The sequence below is a fragment of the Ammospiza caudacuta genome, chromosome 3 (assembly GCF_027887145.1).
Source record: "Ammospiza caudacuta isolate bAmmCau1 chromosome 3, bAmmCau1.pri, whole genome shotgun sequence".
In the NCBI taxonomy this organism is placed as follows: domain Eukaryota; kingdom Metazoa; phylum Chordata; class Aves; order Passeriformes; family Passerellidae; genus Ammospiza; species Ammospiza caudacuta.
Genome location: NC_080595.1, coordinates 69,521,269 through 69,545,990, shown reverse-complemented (window position 1 = coordinate 69,545,990; position 24,722 = coordinate 69,521,269). Strand labels below are relative to the sequence as shown.

The following is a 24,722-nucleotide window of genomic DNA, read 5'->3' as shown; positions in this document are numbered from 1 at the left end:
ACCACAAGCTTTCATAATTGAATCAAATATACTAGATCAGCTGGAATAAATTTTCTGTCCAAAATTTGTAATGAAAAAACTAAACAGCAGCATTAAAGAGTGATTTTATACCACTTCAAAAGCTGGCCTAATATTTATGTTTCATTCTTTTGGATTTTTCTCTAGTTTACCTGACATACTTCTACTTTCCTGTTAGAGAAGTGGTTAGGATGCAGGATAAATAATTAATATTGTAAATCTTTCCTAAAAGGAGAGAGAATAATAAAAAGGATTTGCATTTCTACCTCCAGGTGCACAAATTAAAGACTTTTCATTGACTTTTGGTAATGTGCCATGTATTTACATGCCATCATTAAGATAATACAGGCTTGTCTTTCCTTCCCTGCATAACACCATCCTAGCCCAGTTCTTGGATGAAATCAGCTCACTGATGAACTTGAAGGAAGCTGAAACCATGTAACACAGCAATAAGTTGGCACATGTAGAGAAAGCATTTTGAAAGGTCTGTGGCTGTAATACAGTCCTTGGACAAAAGTGTGCACACACAAAGAGGCCAGTTCTGTCACAGCTCAGGAGTAGTCTGATTCCTTGCTAAAGGTAGTTTTCCTTTAAGCACTTCATGGCAAGGACCAACTTCCTTGAGGGCAAACTGAAAACTGTGGATTAAACTCTCCCAGTACTGTAAATATCACATTTATTTCAATAAACACTCCTGTATTTCACATTTCTTTGTCTTGACAATAAAAAGCATTCCTCACATTACCACAAGACACTGCAGGTACATACACTTTATAATACACTTTATACATACACTTTATAATTGGGAAAATGGAACCAAGAATATGTTTCTTCACAACTTAAGCTGCGTTTCTGTGTAGGTTCAGAAGGTGAGTGACACATAATCATCCAGGCAAAAGAAGAGTCAATATGAAAGAATCTGGTTATGGACAAGGTGCCTCTCATTTCACATAATTCTGCACGTGACTACTCATGGTTTATTCACAAACACCAAAAGTCTTTCCTGGCTCTGGAATTAATATAGGTAGAACATATTAGGAAGTATGGGTGTATAGCCCTGTTGTCTCAGGGACAACGCTATTCTCGTGAATCACAGTTGTATGACAAGTTTGATGGGAAAAGTTCACAGAAAACAACCAATGAAAAATCACTTTTTACTATCACAATTTACTATCTAAAATGGCAAATATTTACAGCATGAAAAACAATGATGTTCTTAAATGTGAGTTAAATTATTATAGAATAAGTGTCCTAATTTGATAATCATTCAGATTCAAATTACGGACTTAAATTTCAAAATGCATCATCATCACCAATCTATTTTTTGCTGAAGTTTACAGTGAAATTTTCAATGAAACATCACTGATTCTAAAGCATAACTTTGAAGACCTTCCCTCGATTTTATCCCTGAAAAAAAAAAAATATAAACCTAAATGTGAGTTCTAACAGAAATCTCCTTTTCTAAAATTTCAAATATCTGTCAACGTGCTTTTATTTTTATTTTTGTTTTGTGTACTAATCAGAGCTGTAGTGTACAATTTTAATGTAATTTTTTATGCTTTGGTCATGAAAATATATTAAGGCAGCTAGAACACTGTAAGTACTAAGCATAAAAAAGTTAATTTCTGTTCTGAGTATATTGATAAACAAAGTCTATAAAATATTAACTCAAATTACTTTTGCCCAGTTTTCTTTATATATCTCCTGGGAAAAAAAAAAAAAAAAAAACCATTATTATGAATTCAATTTCATTTTCCTGCCCACAGTTTATTATTCTTGAAGAAGAAAAAGCCCAGACCACCTGAAAATTTTTTAAAACATTGCTTTAGATGAAAAACTATAATATACCTGAGAGTGCGTATTCGCCTTTTAGACTTTCGCTTTCTCGGATTAGGAAAGCTCCTTCCTTGTTTACAGGGTACAACAGTTGTCTCTCGGCATCTGCTCGTCTGATTGGGCCAAAGAACCATCTGAACAAATAAAAACCATTAATTTTACCACTCAGTGAAACATACCAGGAAGACAGTTTAGCTTTTATAAACATGCTGCATATTTACTAAGAGATAATCTGTTCTATGTTAATTAAATGTCAATAGTAGGGGGGGAAAAAGCCAACAAGAACTACAGAACAAATTTATTGCTAGAAAACATCACACATTTGAGTGAAATCTGGATTTTATTGCTGATGAAAAGTCTTACTGCTTTGAAGGCAACAAGCATTCAGAAGTGACAGACGGGCCTTGTCCCAGAAAACATCACCAAGAAAATTTGCCAAGGCTACAGGGGCAGAAATTGATGCCACTTGAACTAGGCAGAGGTGCAGGTATGTGCTAGCAGCCCAACATCTTAAAAGACAAAAGATCTCTCAAACTGCAGAAGGGTTCTCAGAATCCAAGGTGTAAATCACCCTGCTTCCCCATTCCACTGCCATGTCAATACCTCAGAAGAGTTACTGGCAATTTTCAGCTTTGCTGCCTTTTGACAAACAAAACCAGTGTATCCCTCAAGTCACCACAAAAATCTCTGCAACTGGTGTTCTGTGAAAATCTACTCCGATCTATGGCTTTTAAAACATTTTTCCTCGCTCAATCCTGTAGTTCACAAAGGCTTGCTCAAGCAAAAAATTTAATTTGCACCTTTGAAGATAAGATTTAGCTCTCTTGCTGCTTTGTGCCGAGTTTAAATTAAAGATAAATAAGACAAAGATGAGTCGGCATTTTTAGCCGGGGTGGTGTTGAGCTTCCTTCCAGCAAACATGCCAAGCTCTTTCCAAGATTAGCTCCACCTCTTATTTGAAGCAAGTGATGATAAATAGGTATCAGAAGGATGCCACAAGCTCGTAGGAGAATTCCTTTTAAATTAATCATAGCTAAAACTATTACACAAACTTCAAATATAAATTAATGCACCACAAGTATGTTGCCTACTTGATTTGTAAATTACTAGTGAAAAGTACAGACGGAGTCATCAACAAACTATTTTAGTATCTGCAAGGCTTGTAGTCATCAAGAGGAATGGAGGAAATAAATGAGAATATTGGATGATGCCTTAGCTGATCAAGCATGAGGACTGAAAAATGGGTTTGTATTAACAAAGAGGAAATAAAAAGAGGCAAATGCAGACAGCACTAACTGATGCTGAATATGCTTTATTAACAGAAAATGAAAAGAAAATTAAAGACAGATTTTTCCAGTCCACATTCCTGTCCACTGAGTTGAAGATGATTTGGATAAAATAGGTCTTGATACATATTTGGCAAGCAAAGTAATCTCACTAGAAAGCTGTAATGTGTTAGAAGTAATTTTAATTAGTTAAATGTGTTTATTAATTCAGCTAATTAATTTAATTAATTCTTTCATTAGACTGCAGAAACCTAAGTAATCAATAAATGTTCAAATCCTTGACTAAGGTTCTTGTCAAAGGAAGGAGAGTACAAGTTCAACTGTATTCAAGTTGCAAAGAAAATCTGTCTGCCCTAAAATCTAAATTAGAATCTTTCTGAAATTTCTAAATATACCCGCTCTGAGAATAACATCTGAAATCCAACAAACTATATGAGACAAAAAAAAATAGTATTTGTCCCCTTGAAGTATTAGCTATCACTCAATCATGTCCAAAGTGACTAATACTCATTAGAGTGTATAAGAAGAAGTGTTTAATTTTTGGTGTCCTTTGTTCTTGGGCTACAAGGATAGTACTTTTTCAAAAGAATTTAATTTTGTACCAAACCCAAAAGAGCTTCCAGTGCATTGTTAGCAAGACTGGATTTGATAGCCACAGTCAAAATACAGTCTTTATGTAACTCAACATTTGAATATACAGTGTTAGTAACTCAAACTTCTAAAGCTGAAAACTTGTGCAGTAATACAATCTATGCAACTAGAGGAAACTGTTGGTTTATTTTGAATATATAAATTAATTACTCTGTGTATGTAAAATCATGTCTTCAATATAAACCATGATTTGGGAAAATAATATGCACATAAGTACATATTATTTTCCCAATTATCACATTTAGGATAATTGTGATGATTTCAAAACATTTGATTTCAAAACATTTCAGCTTGTATGCTTATTTTTATTAGGCTGGAAAAACTTCACTTAAATCAATATGAAATTACTATTAAAGGTTATATGGAGGATATATAACATGTAGGTTCTGACTCCAGATAAGCCTAGCAGTCAAAAATATCCTAACTTGCAAAATACTATAATTAGAGCAACAGTATTAGAGGAGGTAAGTGTAACTGAAGCAATTACAGAGGGTGAAAAGTGGATACATATTGTGTATTACCTCATTTGCCTGACTTTATATGATCTGATTAAAATGTTTCAGAAAAATACAGGGAAAATTACTTTTAATAGCACTTGAATATTTGATTCTTAGTTCAAAGCCATTTGGTTTGCAATAATAATTATACAGTACCAAAAGTAATACTGAATGTGAAAAAAACAATCTCTTCACTTCAAAGCAAATAATTTAATTTGTTATTCAATTTTTTTAACTAAAGCACATCTGAATTTAAAGTACTATTTTCAGTGTAATGGAAGTTTAAATTCCTTTTATAAAGCGTGAAGAGCTTATTTCGATCTCTAGCAATTGAACTTCTGCTTCAAAAGGCTTAATATTTTACTTCATCCAAAAGAGCTCTAAAAAGTAATAATGAATCAAAGTAATTGCTCACCACGAGATATTGCTCTGCAGGATAGGAAGGTCAGACCAAAACAACACCCAATCCTCAGTAAATCTATTCATATTTTATAGCTCACAGACAGATGAAAATTTTAAAACAGAACACTTGGAAAACAAGAACTAAGCATGAAGCACTATCCACTGAACTAGTTCAGTAACTTCTCTGACTTCAGCGCAGTGTATTGGCACCAGACAGTCCAGGAGAAGTTTGAATTAGCAATTCTTACACAGTATCAGCCTGAAATTCAGCTCACAGCCAGGCCACTTTGGTGGCCTGTCGGTGCTGGATCAGAAGATTACCAGGTATGGCACAAATGAGTGCATTCAGACTTGAGCACAATTTTCCGTTTCGAGCGGGAGCTGTCTGGCTAGCACAGCAATAGTGCTCTTCTGTCAGCAAGACCCAGGAACATGCTTTCTTGGGCAACACTGCGCCAAACACCCCAACTCCCTTTTAAGTGTAGGATGCCAGACATGGTTTTGGGGGATTGTTTCTAGCAGCTTCATCTAAATCCCTTACTAATACCATCATTCATCGCTATCGGGAATATGTTCATTAAAAATTCCAGGGTACTTCCGGGTCATTTTGGCCACCACGCATAGGATGACTTTGGAACCAGAAAACATAACCATATAGGTCACAATAACAAACACAGTCCTCACTTGTTGCAGATGATGCTCAATACTGGAGTACCAGTGAGATTTGTTGTGGATATTGAGAACATAGCAATCACATTTGTTTTGGCCATCAGTTCCACTAGCACATTTATCACCACCATGTCATATCACGGATCATAGCAGGTTTTGTCATGGCATGTTCCCTGACTGTGACAGTATCACTGCTGAGACCTCTAAAGACTTTCTTACAGCCAAGGAAATCTTCATCTAGCTGAATGCTGGTGTTTATACTTGAAGAGCAATTTTCTTAAGAAACAGACATCTCATCACCTTACACTTATTCCTGCCAACCTATTCAGCCCAGTTTGAATTAAGATGGAGTCATGAGCTCAAGGGAAGTTTGTAGTGCTACCTGGCTCCACCGCTGCCTTTCCTGAGAAGCTTTCTGTCTTCCATGGTGCAATGTACTGCTGATCTCCATCTAAATGTCATTTACCATTTGCTTTCTGTCCCCCTGTGCTTTGCTACATAAAAATCTGCTAAAATAAAAATAGTCACTCCTATTTCTACACTTCTTATAGCAGGAAGATATGGCAGGAACTTTCAAGCTGGACAGTAGAAGAGAGGAAAAGTAACATGGGCCAAGACGTAAAGCAAAGAAAAATGTGGAGGCAAAGTTCTCCAATGCTGTATCCCTGGCAACATTTCCACTGCCTGGTAACTTGCCTAGAAAAGGACAAAAGTCTCAGTGGGAAAAAAAAACAACTACAAATATCCCCATAACAAAAAGAAGGAGTATGCAAATGAATTTTCTTCCTTCTCAATAATGCAAAATCCCCCTCTGATAAAATCTGTGCAATGCACTTACCTTAGATAGAGACTGAAGATGTTACAGATCTCAACTAATCTGGGAACTATGGGCTTTTTCTGTCCCAAATCTAACTCTATCCAATACACAGAACTAATCCCCTCCCCAAAAAAGCATTCCCAGTCATGATCCAGATGAAAATACTCTCAGGGAAAATATATTTTTTGGCAGCCTGTCATTCCTTGGAAACCCCTTTCACAGACCCCACATCTCCCTACATTCCACCTCACTTCTTGGTCTCTCCTAAACTGCTAACATGCTAAATCCTGACTCTAACATAAGGTGTGTGCTAAGCCTTAGCCAAAGCACTCCACTCATGGGCCAGACAAAATATTTCTTTGGAGATGTCATCCCTGAGTGACATGGGTAAGATGCTCACGACCAAGCTAAACACTGACCCTGAAATAACATCTGCAATCTTGAACTTTCTTGGAAATCTCAGCAGATTCCTCAATGCTCTTTTGTTATTCCTACTGAAACCAGCAGAGAAAATGATGCAGAAGTTTTTCACCCATTTCCTTTAAGGCTCACTAGTTTCCCACTTTTACCATTATTTAGATTTAATATGTACAGGAGAAAAGTCGGAATTAACTCTACAATGTCATATCTGAAGTCACTGAATTTCCTTTAATAAGTAGCTGTAGCTGGGATATGGGGAGATTATTTCAGTTTTTCATTCAAGTTGCAGGACATTGGAGGTAAGATAAGACTAAAAGCAGAGGTCTATGACATACTCCTAATTTTGTTAATATTCACTTAAGAGCAAAAGCCTTGAGGGCTGAGTCAGCAGTAAGGTACAACCACACATAGAAGCTGAGATCATTACAACAGCAATGAAGAAGAAAGAAAGGGGGAAAATGCTGAAAAACAACAAGGAGAAACAGAATGAATAATAGCAAATAAGTCACATAAGATTTATTTTCCAAATTTATTGAAGATGTTGAAATGAACAACACAATCCTATCCTGGATCAGCACTTTGTGGCATAAGGGCATCTTGCTTCTCACTTTTCATAAGTGCTTACAACTGGGACTTACTTTCTCATGTTGGGGTGAGTCTCTTGAGTCTGCTAAATGTCAACAGCTGAGAGGGTTTGTTGAGATTCCTGTAGTTCTAAACCAGAAGTCTCCATTAGGGAACAAATGGTGCTGACAAAAAGGTTATCTGGCCCTCCAGAAGATTAACTCAAGTGTATTAACAGTGTCTGTACTGCTAGGCTGAAGAGAATAGGTTTCTTTGATGGAGAAAAGCAAAGAATTACTGCATTTAGAGCAAAATTCTTGGGTGAAAACAAAACAAAAAAAAAAGCACCAGATACTCTATATACTGAAACCACATATATCCCAGCTTCTCTAATGAAGAAAGCTTGTGTAAGAGCTAAAACAAATATAGAAAAGCTCCATCAGCATATGAAGTTTACATTTTAAATGCCTCAAAATCTACTGTCATAGAAAGCTGTAACTGCCCAATGAAGTACTTCAAAGTTAGGAGATGACAATATTAATATTGCTTTCATGGCATCCACTCAGCCATTTTCAGAAGATCCACTGTGATACCATCTTTAATTACATGGTCATATCCAGTGCTCCCTACAATGTTAATATGAATGCTGCCCACTGAATAGCTACCTTCTAATTTGTTTTGTCATTGCATAGATAGAGTTCATTTACTGTTTTAAACAATTTACATTGTTTAGCATCTGCTCTCCATGCCAGTTACAAAATTACAGGTATGGATTCTTTCCTAGCAGCCTCTATTACAGTGTTCATTACTGTAATATCCAAATGCTCTGCAAATATTCATTAAATTCTTTTTGTGGCTCTTTTCCCTGTAATATACTTTCTGCAGTGGAGAAACAGCCCAGAAAGGGACTAAGGGAATATGAAAATACTGTGAGTATTTTCTACTAATTTTGGAGGTCCAACTTGAAAAGTCCAGGGCCTGCCTTTCAGGAATTTAACATTTTGCACAATTTAACAGTTATTTGGACAGCAATAGTGGCATAACTTCTATGCCACAGAAGACAAGGAGAGATGCATGGAAAGCTAAAGAGACAGAGACAGAGAGATCCTCCAGGGTCTTATTCAATTGCTTTCATCATATGACCACCCTGTGACCATTGTCCTTACTAAGCACATGGAAACCTGAACAGGCTTGTGTGCACCACTCTTCTCTGCTTTCATCCATATGGGACAAAGAAGGCTGCTGAACCAGCTTTTAATCCATGCCAGGTTTGCAGTCTGCTGTGGGTAAAGAATAGTGCAGAAACAGGGGCAGAGGTTTACCAAGAGAGCCACCAGCAAGTCCTCTCCATGCTGACAGGAAGACTCCTGGCACTTTTGGGTTTTCCCAAAATATTGAAAATAGAGAATGAAATAATCAAATTTTAATAATAAGTTCAGTTACTGCATATAAAATATAATTTTATTTTCAAGACCTTGGTTATATTGAAGCAAAGTTTTTTTAGATAGCAAAAAACACACACTTTTAGTGCACCAATCTTCCCTACTAAATTTCAAGCCCTTTCTCCAATGCACATGAACAAAAGATTTCTTGTATTGTTCTGAGCCACATTTTTTGCTTTCAGGCAGAGGAAGAGGCACCCTGTGCCTCATCAGTGCCTGGTATCAATTCTGGAAAATTCATACACAATCAGGTAAAGCCTGGAAATTTAAAAGCAACTAAACAAACTCTTCTGATAGAAAATATTAGGTTGTTTTAATTATAAGACTAATGAAGTAATAGCATTGCTTCAAGAGCTGCTTTTTCAAGAAATTAGGAAATATCACTGCATAGATGAAAGCCTTCCAGGTGTACCACACGTAAGAAAAACATGTGCTTTACAAATGGTGAGGTGTATGCATGAAGGAGAGAGTGGGAGACAAGTGCTGGCTGATTCAATTTTTCCCTGTATAGTCTACAGTGAACCTGATGACAGTTTCCAGGGAAAAAAAAAACAAACCAAAACAAACAAACACACCAAAACAAAACAAACAACAAAGAACTCCCACAAAACAACAGCAAAACAAAAAAACTCCAAAACATATGAGACAAAACCAACGAAAACCAGAAAAATCTTTAGTCTGGATAAACCATAAAGATGAACACTTGCTGGTAAGATTCCTTTCAAGAGCATTTTCAAAAACACAAACCTTCCTATAAATGGCCTAAGAATATAAACAGTGGAAATTCAGGGATTTCTCTAGGGCTTGCAGACTTTATTTGGGCAGAATCCAGAAAACCTAAGATTGATTTTCAGGCAGAGCCCTTCCTCCTTACTTCTTTATACAGGCATGCCTGGGATAATTTTTAATTCTGTCTGTTCCTCACTGTCATTTACTATCAGGTACTGAAGGGTACATGGAAGGACAAAATTTAAGAGGAAGGAATTTAAAGCTAATGGTAAAGGAAGTCATGGGACGTTACAGGAGGAAGGGAGAAAACAGGACAGTAGAAATTCAAAGCTGAGAGAACCATAGAATTAGCAAGTGGATGGATTGAGAGAAGAAAGTCAGAGTTAGTAGGCAATGATGAGAAAAGAGACGAAGCTGAGGACTGCATTCAGTGCCCAAGGGCTATAGCCTGCTGCTGAGCTGCTGCACTGTTCAGCAAATGCTGGTTTTCATCTTACCCTGCTCCCACAGGGAGCCTGGCCTTTGGCAGCCATTCCAGTCCTACTTGGGAAAACAATTTTACAGAATATCTCTTGAAACAATTTCACAGGCTAACTCTCACTGTGAGGATTGCTCTACACAGATCTTTTCTCTGTCACTTTCTTAGTTCATCACACCACTCTTTTTTGTACTTGCCAAAAGAATAATTTGACATTAGTTTTCATCATGTATTTATTGTCTAGGAGTCATTGCTTTAAATCTCATTCACCAAAGTACTATCAGGAAAAAGTGAGTCAGGAGAGGTTGTTAAAAAACATTAATATACCAAAACTTTTCTCTGTCTAATAAGTAAATCATCTGAGATCTTAACACATTGCAGAGAGCACCTGACTTGGAATTGAAATAAAAAAACATTTAAACTGTTTATGGTACAGTGACTCAGCACAATTCTGATTACTTATTTACCTCAATAAGAATCTAATTCCCTCCAAGTAAAAGCAGAAATTTAGGTTTTCAGGAACAGTTACGTCAGGCATCACAGCAAACCTTTGGCACCTACAATGAATTTGCTTCATACAGAAAGAACTGAGTCATGCATATTGCCCAGAACCCTGTTGTTGAATAACTTATCACAAACTAAAATAAAGACTCTTGTGTGCATTCTGTGTGGGACTTGGATCTTCTGAATCTTTTCACAGTGGATAGAATAAGTTTGTTTTTCTTTCCACAGGGAAAGCACAGAACATGTGAATAGATGTATATAAAATAGTTGTGTAAAAAAAAGGCTCATTTCTACACCACATAAGCAGCAGAGATCTATCAAAGCAACAGAGCAACTCTGGTTTATGTTTTTAAAAGTCTGTATGTTTGAAAGTGACTGTCTGTCGTAACACGCTCTAAGTTTTGCTGTATTTTCCACACTTTGAGATCAACATTGCGATTTTTCTTTGAATAACCATTACAGTGTGAAATACAGTTTTGGAAAATAACAGATCCCATTTTGCTCTTGGCTTTTGGATAACGTTTTCTTAGTGCTCTTGTCAGCAGATATAGCTGACTGGTTGGTGTTTTTCCAGAAACACTAAATTTATGTTAGACTTGAGAGATTTTTATTGGGGAAATGGCAGAATAAAAGAGGAGATATGAGAAGAGGCATAGAAGCAAAAAGGAAAAGACAATTAAATTATACTTCTCCATCTATTTTCTAAACAAAATACTATAGTTTAATTTGAGAAAGTACTCCATTTGAATAATTTGAAAATTTAAAGGCTTTTTGTTTCTATTTTCAAATACAAGTTCCAACAAAATATTACCCTCTTTTTTTCTTTTTAGTTTTGTTCAGAAGTGATTACATTATCTGAACACAAGACAGAACCAAGCAATACTCTTCACACTATTTCAGGGCATATTTTGATTTCATACAAAGCTAAAATGAATTCTTTGCTTCTCTCTTCCAGGTGGAAGAAGACATTTTTCCTTTCTCTCGTCCCATTCATATTTGAAAATGAATATGTTCACTAGAACACAAGTGATACATTCATCCATGTGAAAGGGGACCTTTAGCTAAAACAAGGCAATTTAAACCTATGTTTCTAATATATTATAGTCACTATCTTGCTGGAATTTACAATGTGCATAGATGATTAAATATTGCAACCTGGAAAACATAGCACTTTAATAAACAGAGGTAATATTTTGGAGACTGGATGTCTCTAAACCTACCACCAACATTAGACATTACTTTTGCTAACATTTCTTTGTAGCAAGATGAAGGTTATTGCCAGAAAAAGTCTTTATACTTCTAGACTGAAGGAGCAGATTTGCCACACTTTAATTGTGTAGGGCCTTTAAAAACAGATGGTTTCAACTTACTAATCACTGACAACTGGACTGTAACACTGAACAGTAGCTTACTCCACACAATCCCAACAGCTGTAAAAGTAAAATTCTCACATACCCTGGCAGACTGACCTTATGTGTATCTGAGACACAAAAGGAGCCCCAGGCTCCACTAACAAATCACTGAGGCAGAGATGAAGAAACTGCAGGAGATTATTTTCTCATGTGAAGAGGGCAACAGATGTGTCAAAAAGGACTCTGAGCCCCTAAAGCCCCCCCTTGGTTTTGGTCCAAGAAATATCTTCGTTTTGTGTTGCACCACTGTTTTCAGCATAATAAATAATGAGCTGTGCCCTAAATAAAGGACCCTAAATAGAGCACCCTAAATAAAGGGCCTGTCAGGGCTCCACAGGCTTTTACAATAAAGCAACTGTGTGGGATTGTTTAGGTAAGGGAAAATTCAATAGTGAGTAAGTTGGTTTAAACCCATCACAATGGCAGGCATTTCCTCTTCCAGTCTAAAGCAAATTTACTATCTTCCAACATAAACACCAAGATTACTTGTGTATTAGTCTTAAATCTGTGACATTTTGTGTGTAAACCTTTCCTGCAAGGACACGGTGGCCCATGACTGTACTGTCACCTGTTGTAAGGGATTATGAATAATACCACATTCACTTTTCAGTAGTTGATAATGGCAGCTGACCACACTGCAAACGTGGAAATTGGCTTGCTTCGAGTCTGCTGCAGGATGACAAATCATTGTACCTTTGGCTACTCTTGCACTCAGTAATGACTGGAAGTGACTGTTTCTCCTGTAGAAATAGTATAATAAGGCCAAAGGCATGAGCTATGTAATTTAGTACAGCTCACCCAATACTGGGTTCACTGCACAACAGAAAAGAAATTACAATGTGATAGCATTAAATTTTGGAAATATCCATAAATTTATCTCATTTTTTGACTCCCTGTTTGGCTATTGTGTAATTAATTTTAACATTTGTATGTTAAAATTGAATATTAATATTCATTAATATTGTATTCATTCTCCACAACATTAGTCACCTGCATGCTGTATTATTTAATCTACTCTGAAGTTCTTCTGTATGAGAAAACAAACACTAGGTGAAAGTGATATCATATTGCTTTTTGTGTTGTTTTAGTTACACAAGTCCTATTTAAGAGATTAAAGTCAATTGTCAATGCTTATTCTCTGTTGTAGTTTTGCACCTGAAAAAGGGTTCCGTTGCATTTAAGGCTTGTTCTGAAACAACGACTTGCATTTGGAGTCAATGAAAGGCTACCACTGTCTAACATCCATTGCTTTAGGATTTGGGGTGTCAAATACAGCCATATAATCACCTCTTTAAAAAAAAACCCCAAACTTAAAATGCATTCTTGAGACCCTATTTCTGCTGCATAGAGTCTCTCAAATAGCATTGTAAAATCTTGCACCAATGTTAGTAGTACCTGTATACATTTGTACTTCCACACTGATATAATATACTGTAAAAGTAGCAATAACTCTGCTGTTTGTAACCAAGGAACAAAGTGGAAATCTTGAGGTAGCCTTAATGTTAACATGGTACAGAGAACACAAATAACATTAATTGATTTAACACCATGGGAAACTCAAATAGACAAGAAAATTTTCAATCATATATTCACTTAAACCAACTATACATTCACTTAAACTTACAGCTTGCAAAAGCCCTCAATTGATTTTCTGGAGAAGATCCTTCCAGAGAAATTATTTTCTTTTCGTACAGAGAAACTCAGTACAGGAATAATACAGAAACCCTGAGAAACAAATAGCCCCATGCCTGCCCAAGACACTGGTGGCAGAGCAGACATCTTCATCCATTTTGTGGAGAGCTCTCTCTTGGACATGCAGTTGGGTTCACACCTCAGACTATTGCCAGCAGTCTGGGGGACTTGTGTCGTCTGCTAGGTCAGCTTTCAGTGGAGGACAACCAGGACACTCTGTCCCAAGAGGGATTCATAAAGAAACTGTGCACTCTGGCATCCTCAGGTGACTCTAAGCCAAAGGACAGAATGGTTCTGTCATGGGGGGACAAATTACTTAAATAAAGGGCCTTCCACCTTCCAGACTAACCTTTTCATAGTGACAGATGGGAAGGGTGACACAACGAAGATACTTTTGACTTCCATAAGTAAAGCTGGAGCACATCAAACTCCACATCAGTTGTGTATTATCAGACCAAGACCCTTACACAGATTTCTTTTGCAAGAGATTACAACACCACGTAAGATTTATGTTAGCATCACAGGAAGCTTCTGGGTGATTTTTCAAGCATTTTAGCTCTGTAATAACAAGATCTCATTTTCTCTTTTCTTTCCTTGCACATTTTCAGAAAACTAATAATTATCTTATTATTATAATCAAGTTGTTATTCTAGAATAACATCCTAAACCCCTAGGTTTACATCTTTATCATTTGCATAGTCTGAGCTTGTCTGTCATTTCTGGGTAGCTCATCAGCTAGCGTGATGGAGTTTATTTCTGGTTATTGTCTTTGTTAATATTAACTTGTCAGTTTTGCTGTCTGTGTGTTTGTCTCCCTCCCTTTCCTTGTTGGCAAGATCCTCAGATAATCCTGAAAAAGAAATGTTCGCACACTGCACATGCCATTCTGTCGGTGCAACTGAGCAGCTCCTCATCTTCACCACCACCCTCCCTGTGTGCCCCTCAGGTTTGTCTGCATGTTCTTGTGTATGGCTCCCTTCACTACACACCCTTAGAAGAGCAAAGACTCCTTCTGTCTTACAGAAACTTCCCTTACAGAAACTTCCATTAACTGAAAAGATCAGTAATTTCAAAAGGAAAACTGGGGCTGGTGAGTTCTCGACGTTTCTGAAATTTATGGTACATATTCATTCCCATGTGTGAGTCTTAAATCTCTTTTTTTCTCTTCTTTTGCGGTGAGATTTAAAAAGCGGTGCTGCAAAATTTTTATTCTATAAATACAGGAAAAACATTTAATTAAGTTAAAAATATATCTAATTTATTTAGAGAAAACTAAGGAAAAATTCTTACTGACATTACTGCAGATAAATTTATAATGTATAGTATTATAGAGTACTCTGCACAAAAGTAGTAGAATGTCAATTAGTGCAATCCTTTATGGAGCTATCACTTATCACTTAAATCACTGCTTTGTTTTTCCAGTTTTTATTGATTAAGATTAGTGTACCAGCATGAAAAAAAAGTATGTATTTCTATCTGGTTTAAGTGATAGGGAAAAGGAATACTTTTTCACTATCAATATTTTGATCTTCTAAAAAGCTATTTCCAGATGATTTCTAAGCCTGTCTTGAGAAATGCAAAGTTGTAAATTTCCATTCTAATTGCTAATAACACACATGGTTTTTTTACACAGATCTGAATTGAAAACCTGAATGTCAACATTTAAGAAAATTCTGATGAAGGACAAACTTCTTATGTAAAGAAGTTTAATCTCTTATTTTTAGTTTTAACACAAGAAAGGCCTTCAAATATATCCTATATATTATTGTTTAAAAAATAACTGAAAATTTACTTTTCCTCTTACACGGAATAGTAAATATGTAATAATATTTTGTCCTTTTTTAAAAATATGATCCAATAAATTATATTCATTCTCTGCTATGCATACCTTGCTTACATAGCAAAAAAAAAAACAAAACAGAAAACCACAACAAGAACAAAAGACAAGAAACAAGATAAAGAACAAAACAAACAAAAAACAAGAAAAAGAAAAAAACATTTTACTACAGAAAAGCATCTGAGTCTGATGAATCATATTTTCTTTCCTAATCTCTTTTAAAATTAAAATGTATTATCTAAATTATGCTGCTGGAAAGATGCTCAGTATCAAAATCTTTGCAGTGTCTGCTACAGCCTCGTGTTGAAACATAATGTCTTCAGAATTATAACAGGATATATTCTGGATTTAGTACTGCATCTTTGGTAGGGAGCAAAACAATGGATGGATAAGTCTGTGAGGGTGAAGTCATTGATGGCTGCAGCCTGGGCTGACTTAGAGGCATTAGTGTAGATGGGACAGACAGGTGAGATCAGTAAAGGAGCAGTCCCTGAATGTCACAGGGACCTGGGCAATGCTACCATTTCCTTTTGTGCCTATTTATTTTCAGCATGTCTTTTTTTTTGTGTCACTCATGACTAAGTAATCAACAATCTAGAAAAAAAAAAAAAAAGAAAGCCAAACACTTGTTTAGAAATATAAAACTTTCCACAGGGATGAGAGGGCTTTTTGTGAGGTAGATTTTTTGTCCTAATAGCTTGGTCCCTGCCCACCAACAGAAAGAAAAGAGTTGTGCAGTGTCAACACCTATGGTTCTGCTAAGCAGACTTGACAATAGGCCTGTAATTAGATGTGGCAGTGATGTACCCTTGATTTTGCATATACAACAGTTCCAGCCCGTGGTGAAGTACAAAGGTAAGAGACCAAAGAAAGCAGATGGGCTTGTGCACTTTTCAGAAAATCCTTTCTGAAAGCAATGGGGCTAGAGAGAGCCATTGGTTTGACCTTGTAGGGTATCTCTTATGTTTTTATGTCTTAATCTCTTCAGTACAGATAGAATCTTACACAAAGAAAGTCTTCTATAACCAACAGTGCTTTTCACATAACAACAATTCTTCACAGAGATACCTGACCTAGTTTGTTTAAAATGAGCCCAGCTTTAGGATTTCTTAGCCTGGCTGAACTGTTGGTTGCTATTTCCATCTTCTAAACCTGCTCAGAGATCACTCAGCTATGCAGAGCTCTGTATTGTCCTGGGCAGAGAGCCATCAAAGACAGTTATTGAGGAAACATTGTACAATACCTGGAAAATGTTTTTGCCAACAACATTGCTCAAACACAGCTAATCTATGCTAGCATGCACAATGTTTATTCCTACTGAGTCAGAAAAAAACCCACCAAACAGGACTATCAAGTTGTTATGACCAGTATGTGGCCTTTTTTTTTTTCTTTTTTCTCTAAAAGGCACTATAAAGGCCACCAAGCCTTAGGGAAAGCTAACTAGCTGTGTTTGCAGGATGTGTTTTAAGGACATTTTTTGGTATTCACATAGTTCTTTGCTATATTCTTCCTAAAAGGGTAATGAAAACTAGTAGCTAATGATTTAATATATAATACACTAATTTTGAATAAAGACAAGGTTTTTTTTCTTCAAGACATTTCTCAGAATTTGAATAGATAAAGACATATATGTTTAGAAAACCACATTGCCAGAAAGTGGGTGACCTTAGTTAGACAAGTTTTCATGAACTGCTCATATACAATGCCAGAACTCCTTCCACTTTTCTGAGCAGAGATACATTTTCTGAATGTGGATACGCACATGGATGGATAAATAGTACTTCCACTTGAAAAAATGTGGCATTATACAGTTTGGTAAACCATTTACTTCTGTGTTCAGTATTGTCTTTGAATAATTAAGAAATAAGGAGAAATTAGGTCAAAGTTTGATAAGTGCTTGAAGACAGCACTGGAATGTTTAACCATCATTAAAGTTAAATAATTAATTTAATGGTCTTTTTGCAGTATTTCATTGTTTAAATTCAAAAAAGGCACTCCCAAGTCAAAAAGTATCAAAACCATGATCTAGCTTAGCAATACGCATCTCATCTCACAGGGCTGAATTGCATGATCTTAAAAATATCAGTCTTATAAACTTTCTCTATATTGTGTGTGTGTACACATGTATGCACACGTAAACCACACACCCCCCCCCAATGGATAAAGTATATCAATTGAAAGAAAAGATGGAATTTCACATATAGGCTTTTCAATGTTTTATACTAAATGTATATTTTGGTGATAGACACCTTTTCTACCAAAAAAAAAAAGTAAGAATGACTTTTGTACTTGACAGGTTCCAAGAATGTGCAAACAAACTACTAGAACTTTGTGCAGTCATTTAGCAATGAACAATTTTTACAAGTTCATTTATTTCAGTACAAGGGTTAGTAGTGATTCTGGTGGTGTCCTCAGGAGTTTGTAGCTCCAGAATAAGGAGCTATGAGAGCAAGAGAGAGGGAGCACACAGAAACCACAATGGATTACATTCAGTTTTCTGAGGTATTCAGTAGAATCCAAGGTACCACTTTTAAAAAAACCTCTAGCCCATTATGACTGTAAATACCACTTTGAAAAATGTCCCACGTGAACCAATGAAACCCCAAAAGTCTGACTTTGCAGTAAGTCTAAAACAAGTCAGCCCAGCCTTTATTGTTCTCATATAGTAACTGAAATTCAGTCAATGTATGAAACAGTTAAAGCTGAGTCAGGTAACAGAAGGTGAAGGAACTATGGAGATTGACAAAAATAGTAGGTACTAGACACTTCTGCTTTCAGCTGGTTGTTTAAAAATCTCACTGTGGAATTGACTGGTGAGGTTTCATTGATTAGGTCTGGGGCTCAGCTTCCACCAGCTAGGAAATACCTACAAGGGATGTAAGAGATAAATAATTTCAAAACTGAAAAAATTTAAAAGCAATTGCTATGATCTTCTTTGACCCAATCTATTAGGAATTTGTATGGATTTGCTTCCCTCATCACGGCAGTCTTGTGTCAATAATGCTGGCATGAACATGGCCTGGTTCAGAGCCAGGACAGAACACATGGAATGAATGATGGCCAATGGCACCATGGCCCGTATCAGCAATGATGTGGCCAGCAGGACCAGGGCAGTGATTGTCCCTCTGTTCTCAGCCCTGGTGAGTCCTGTGTTCAGTTTTGGACTGTCTCATTACAAGAAGGACACTGAGGTACTGGAGCCTGTCCAGAGAAGGGCAATGAAGCTGAGGAAAGGTCTGGGGCACAAGGAGGAGCAGCAGCTGAGGGAGCTGAGGTTGTTTCGTCTAAATAAAAAAGGGGTCAGGAGTGATCTCGTTCTCTGTAACTAGCTGGAAGGAGATTGTTGTGAGGTGGGAGTCAGTCTTCTGAAGATAAAAGACGAGAGGAAAAGTTGTGCCAAGGAAGTGATTTGTTATTAAAAAAAAAAAATTCATGAAAAGGATTGTCAAGCAGTGGAACAACCTTCCTGGGGAAGTGGTAGAATCACCATCCCTGGAAGTGCCCAAAAGGCATGTGGATGTGGCTCTTAGGGCCAGTGGCAAACACAGTGGTGCTGTGTTAATGGCTGGACTCTTAGAGGTCTTTTTAAACCTCAGTGATTCTATGATTTTATGATTGTGAACTGTCTTTCAATAAACAGACAACGGGTCCATCAGGATGGCAGGGGAGAGCCCCCTCCAAGAACAATCCATCTTTCCTCTATCAAAACCAGAATTCACGTTGCTCCAATAGCAAGGTGTATTCTTTTAATTTTGCTTCATTAAATTAACTGTAGAGCTGGGCTGTATTTCTTGTCCAGAACAATTTGCACTATGTCATTTTCTTGTTTAGTTTAAACAACTGGCAGTAACAAAACAAGAGCAGGTGAATATGTTACTATGGCTCCTGTTTGTAGTGCAGAATAACAGACACAGAAAGAAGGAGCACAGAGACAGGAAGGTCACACGCTTTGCCAAGAAGATCTATCTTTTAATTCAGATTTTGGTATTTGTCAAGTCGTTCTTTCTGATCATCCTTTTTTGGAAGTGCAAATTAAATTATGTGATTCTATCTCCAATAACATTTTTTGTTTTCCAAGTGTTATATGTCTAAACACAGAAAGAAGAGCATTCCAAATTCATGGGATGCAGCAAATACAACCTCATTCAAACAACCTTAGAAATGGAAAATCTGTCTGGCTCATGGTTTTGACTGCTACCTGTGACACAGAAAGAAGAAAAGCACCAAGTGCTCTCACAGTTGTTAATATATCATTAACATAGTTTATCGTTGCTTTTGGTCAGATGTAATATAAAATAATGTTTTCATGGTACCAGATTTATCTCCTCATGAAGAGAAAGCTCACTATGTGACTATGGTTTGCCAGATTAATGCTTCCACCCCCCAACTGCCTTGTCTCCCCTACCGCAGGTGAGGCCAGGAGAACACACCTGTCTCCAGAGACACTAAACACAATTCCTTCATGACCTCTCCCCCTGACAGGTTGTTTTTGGTATAAGAAGTACAGCAGGTGCTAGAAGAGCTCAGCAAGGAGAAGATGCTTTACTGGTAAATATAAAAATGAAAGGCCTTGTTTCCCCAGTCTGTACAAAACAGACTTCACTGTAGCAGGTGTGCACTTCTTGGATGCATTTCATCTTGTGCAGCACATGCTTGGACTGAAATGTTGCAGCAGACAGAAGTCAAGCCATGGATTTACCTTTTTTTCCCCTATTCACACAGACTGCCACTAATTTCATCCAAGTCAGCCACCTACAAAGAGATCACTTAAGCCAAAGGAAGGAAGCAAAATGACATTTTTTTTCTTAGCAAGAAATTGTGTACAAAGAAGTGTTTGATTCTGATATAATTTAGTTCTATTATATAATATAAATATACTAGCAAACTATTAAAAATGCCCCTTCAATTATAACATACAACTTCTACCAATAACCTTTGGTCAAAGGAGAGCAACACAGTAAAGAAATCTCATTCTTTCTCAGTTCAGATAGCCAAGGATACATGAAAATTGCTTTTGTTGTGAATAGTGTTTATTTTTTGTTTTTCCCAGATGAGATACTGCAAATCCTTTCTGCCCTTTCCCTCTGACCTTGACCCACCTTATCAGCTCTACCTCAGTCATACCAGACAGTCAGAGGCACCCAGAAAGAAAAAAGAAGTTATCTAAAGAAGTTTCTTACTTTCCTTCTTGCTTTACTTCATTCTCTTTCTTACCAAGGAAAAGTAAGAAAAAAAAGGCATGCCTTTCTCCCTGATAAAAATTCACAGACACTTCAGCAAGGAGACACATTGGTCTGCTGCAACATTTGTTGCACTTGTTGAGAGCAAGCAATGACCCAGCATTATTCTCTGCCAGCACTGAAAATACAGTGCCAGATGGACTATCTGATTTCTAACTGCCTCTATCAGAAAGACCATGTCAATATGTTGATAAAAGAGGGCCAGATAGATTTGCTTGTTAATACTCTTGAAGGTCACAGGCAAAACTGAAATGATAAGCAAAAGGAATTTGACTACTCTGCAAGCAGCTCTCAAGCATTTATTGCCTAAATTTATGGAGTGGCCCTGTCATCTCTCACTGTAGAACCTTTCATGCCACTCTATTCCTTTGTTGCAGTGACTTTACGGAGTAGCCATGCATGCACATGAATGCAACTTTTAAAATAGTTTCTACACAAACATGCTGAAATCAGCTGCTAAAAAATGTGATCGGTCTGGTTTTCTTCCCAAGCTTCCTAAGAGTCACATCATTAATTAAGTCTGTTTCTCAGAACAGAATAGCCAGTGTTTCTTTATCTAATGAGATGGAGATGCAACCTGGAAATAAAATTCCTGTTGTCTCTGCAGAAGCACAGAAGCTGGCTGGTGCTACAAAATGTGCATTCAATTAAGTCAAAGACTGTTGATCGACTGTGCCTGGCAAATATTACAAGCATAAAAACCACACTGCAAATATATGGTAAATATATTGGCAGGTGAACATGTATAAATATGGCAGGTGAACACAAGACTGTAAGCCTTCCATTCTTTGTCAGTTCTGTGCTGGGACCACAAAGGATCCTGCCATACAGGATGCAATGATGCATTAGAAACTTTGCGTATTTCCACAACTGTCTATTTCATGGCCATGAAAAAATTGCCAACGCCAAAGGGAATTAAAACCAAAATAGAGAGATGAGAGAAGATAAACTCAGGTTGGGTAGAGAGAATGATTTAATCTTTAAATTGAATAAAAGAGATACTAGAACAAGCTTTTTTCTAATTGCAATCTTTAGGGAAAACAAATAGTGGCTCTTTAAACCATCAATACTTTTGTTCTTACTGTTTCACTAGGATAACTGAGTTCTGAACTACAGAGAGTGGGTGAAAGAGAATTCTTTGAGGAAATTGTAGCAAGGGATCTTCCAATTTGATAAAAGGCAATAAAAATCCTCATCTTGAGGATGAACAGCTCAACCTGAAATGCCTAAAAAAGCAAAGACGTCTAGTTTTATTTGGCCATGTTTGAGTTGGGATGACTCTTCAAATGACACTTCAAGAGGTCCCTTCTGACCTCAGTTAGGCTATTGCTATATGTGTGTGGGCTGACAGGCTTGTACCTATGTGAAGATCACTAAAGCCAAGTGACTTAGAAAGAAATCTGAGAAAAGACAACATGTCTAAGCCACATTAATCTTGCTGTGAAATAAAAAGTTTATTTGGGAGAAATTACTTCATCTGAGAGCTGGAAAAACTCTCCATTGTTCCCTCTCCAGTGTTCTAACAATCTATGGAGAAAAACCTTTTCTTTAACTTTGTCTTTAAGGGAGAAAGGTATATTTAAAAAGTAAAAAACAATACAATTGATTCAGTAACAAGTAAAAAATCAGAGATTATACAACAATGCACTTCAGCAAACTTAACTTTGTGCTTGAAGCTCTAGATATAGAAAGATAAGGACATTAGGAGCTGAGATGTTGTATAACTGAGAAAAATTACTTTCAAAGTATTAACAGCATGAAGAAATCTGATGACTTCTAAGAAAACTAGCTCTTGAAAGAGAGCAAAGGCCAACCTGAGCTAAATTAGAGCCTAACACCATTTATCTAGTGACTCAGAAAATGCCTTCCCTGCAGATTAATTTCTCCAGCTGGAAGAAATTTTTTGAACACGACCATTGAAAATGTTGTCTGCCTGAATACAGAAATAGAAGCAGCTGGTCAAACTTTGGAAATTAAGGTCCTCAGGTTAGAGATTAATCTTAGAGTTGCCCTAAAATGCCTCCAGCAAAAATCCTACAGCTGATAAAAGACTAGTATAATCATATCTGAGCCAATTTTTCTAGCCTGTGGCAGTACAGTGGGCAGATCAGGTTGAAGATGATGTTTCAGGTCCAAATGAGATTTAACTGAAAGGCTGCATCACCATCCCTCTAAAGTCAACATTCATTCTGAGACTAATATTGAATGTCGCTTATGGCATTTCTTTACACAGTGATAATTTTTTCCAAAATACACCTCTGGAACTGCAATCAGACCTATTTCAGAAAACATTGACTCTGACTTCTACACACAGAAGTAACTGTACAGTCTAGGCTGATTCAGATCTTACTCATCATTACTAGGGAGCCAAGTAACTGATTCTGTGAGATTCGTGGTCTATTTCAGAATATTTAATAAGATCTGGCATGCTTACAAGGGGCAGAAGAAGATGGGATGGATAATTAAACTCTGTGAAAATTTAATAACTTCATCTGTAGTCTGTTGTTACGTCCACTTTTGCCCTTTGCAGTACTCGCTGCAGTTAATTTTGTCCTGAGAGTAGAGATTTGCCTCCAGAGAAGATGCACATAGTCTAGAAGGAGCCATTTGAAACTTATCTGCTAGGGACTCACCCATCATTTGCAAGAAGATGAAAAGGTGTAAAGGTAGCTTGCTTTTACTGATTAACTGGTAACTTTGCAGCTGGTTAAGCTGAACAAATATTCAGAGCAGGGATCATATATTTCTACTCTCTGGATATCATCTGATACACACTTTTATACAAATAAAAATAATAAACCAACACAGCAGTAACCAGGTTTAAAAATCTTTCCAGGTGATTTTTAAACAACTGATTAGTGTACATCACAGAAGGAAATTATTTTAAACAAAATAAAAACCCTCCACACTCTGCCTTCAGTAATTTATTTTTCTGTTACCACAGTGTCTTTTCCTTGCCCACGCCAGCTAGTGCTACCACCTGTAGGACCACCAGAGGCTGAGTGTGGCAGGGTAGTACCCAGCAAGAGAAAAGGCCATGACCTGTCCCAAACTCATTTAACATGACAGAGGAGAGTTTCATTTCGCACAACATGGGTTACTCACGGCTCAGCTTCGATGCTCTGGTCAGCAGCAATGTAGTTGGCAGGGATGTAGCCCATGAGCTTGCGGCCAGGACAGACTGACCCCTCTGGCAGGAGGAGCTTGGCGTACCACCATCCCTCATGGGATGCTTCCAGCACTTCCAGCTTATCCCCAGCTCGGAAGCTCAAGTCATCCTCCGTGCGAGCATCATAATCGAACAGAGCCACAAAGTTGCAAATATTTGCTAGCCCCTGGCCAGGCAGTGGAGGTAAAGGTTTTTCTTTTATCTTACTCTCTAAGTCCTTCTGTCCTGCTTGGAGGTCAGGTTTTACCACAGCAATGTTGGCAAAGACCTGGCCCCCTTTGTCTTCCTGTTCACCATTTGTCCCACAGAATAAGCAGGGAAGGTAACGCTTCAAACAGGAACAGTGCTTCCGAAAGAAGTTTCCCATCTTGATACTTTGTTGCTTCCTCTGCTTCTGCTTTTCTTTTGATTTTTCTGGTTGCAAGATCCTTAGACCAATTTTTGCACCATCCTTAGCTTTTTGCAGACTTCTTCTCCCCCTTCTCCTTTGGCATAAAATGAAACAATTCTTGGCACAGCTGGAAGCTCCTCTCTGGGTCCCACGGAGAGCTCATTACAGATGGCTCCCAGTTAGGGAGTGAAACTTAAACATTCAAGCGCCAGCACAGGTATGGAGGGAATTTTTCATTTCCTCTTCAGAAAAAGGAAAGCAACAAATCAGCTGTGCTGGGCTGAGCTCTGAGAACAAAGTGTGAGCGTCTTCTGTTACAGCAAAACAATAAAGCCAGAACATGTAAATAAGGAAGGCTTTTCAATTCCTTCTGCTCGGGATGGGTGTTTTCTTATCTCCGATGTGGTCTGGTCATGTGATCAGTGGTGAATGTCTGCCTTGGCAATGATTAACCAAACTGACCTGCCTGCTTCCTCAGCAGTCTGACGTGGACAGCTTGAATGAATATTTCCTTTAGCTCCCGGTTTGTGCTGGTTTCGGTTCGCAGTTTGCTCCCCTGAGCCTAGCAGACGCCCTCGGCAGGAGTGCACCTGTGGCTCCTGCCCTCACTCACACCCAGGCGCATTCCCTGCCAAGTACTCGCCCTTCAAACAAACACTAAGGCTTTT

At 37.4% G+C, this 24,722-nt stretch overlaps 1 protein-coding gene across 1 annotated transcript in view; it reads right to left on the bottom strand.

The window, feature by feature from the left end:
- FRK (fyn related Src family tyrosine kinase) overlaps window positions 1–24,255 on the bottom strand; it is a 47,608-nt gene extending 23,353 nt beyond the window's left edge. The window contains exons 1-2 of the mRNA XM_058802885.1: window positions 23,600–24,255; window positions 1,867–1,988 (exon numbers count right to left, since the gene is read on the bottom strand). Coding sequence (XP_058658868.1) covers window positions 1,867–1,988; window positions 23,600–24,030 — 553 coding nt within the window. The 5' untranslated portion in view covers window positions 24,031–24,255. The remainder of the gene's footprint in view (window positions 1–1,866; window positions 1,989–23,599) is intronic.
- Window positions 24,256–24,722: the final 467 nt, after the last annotated feature.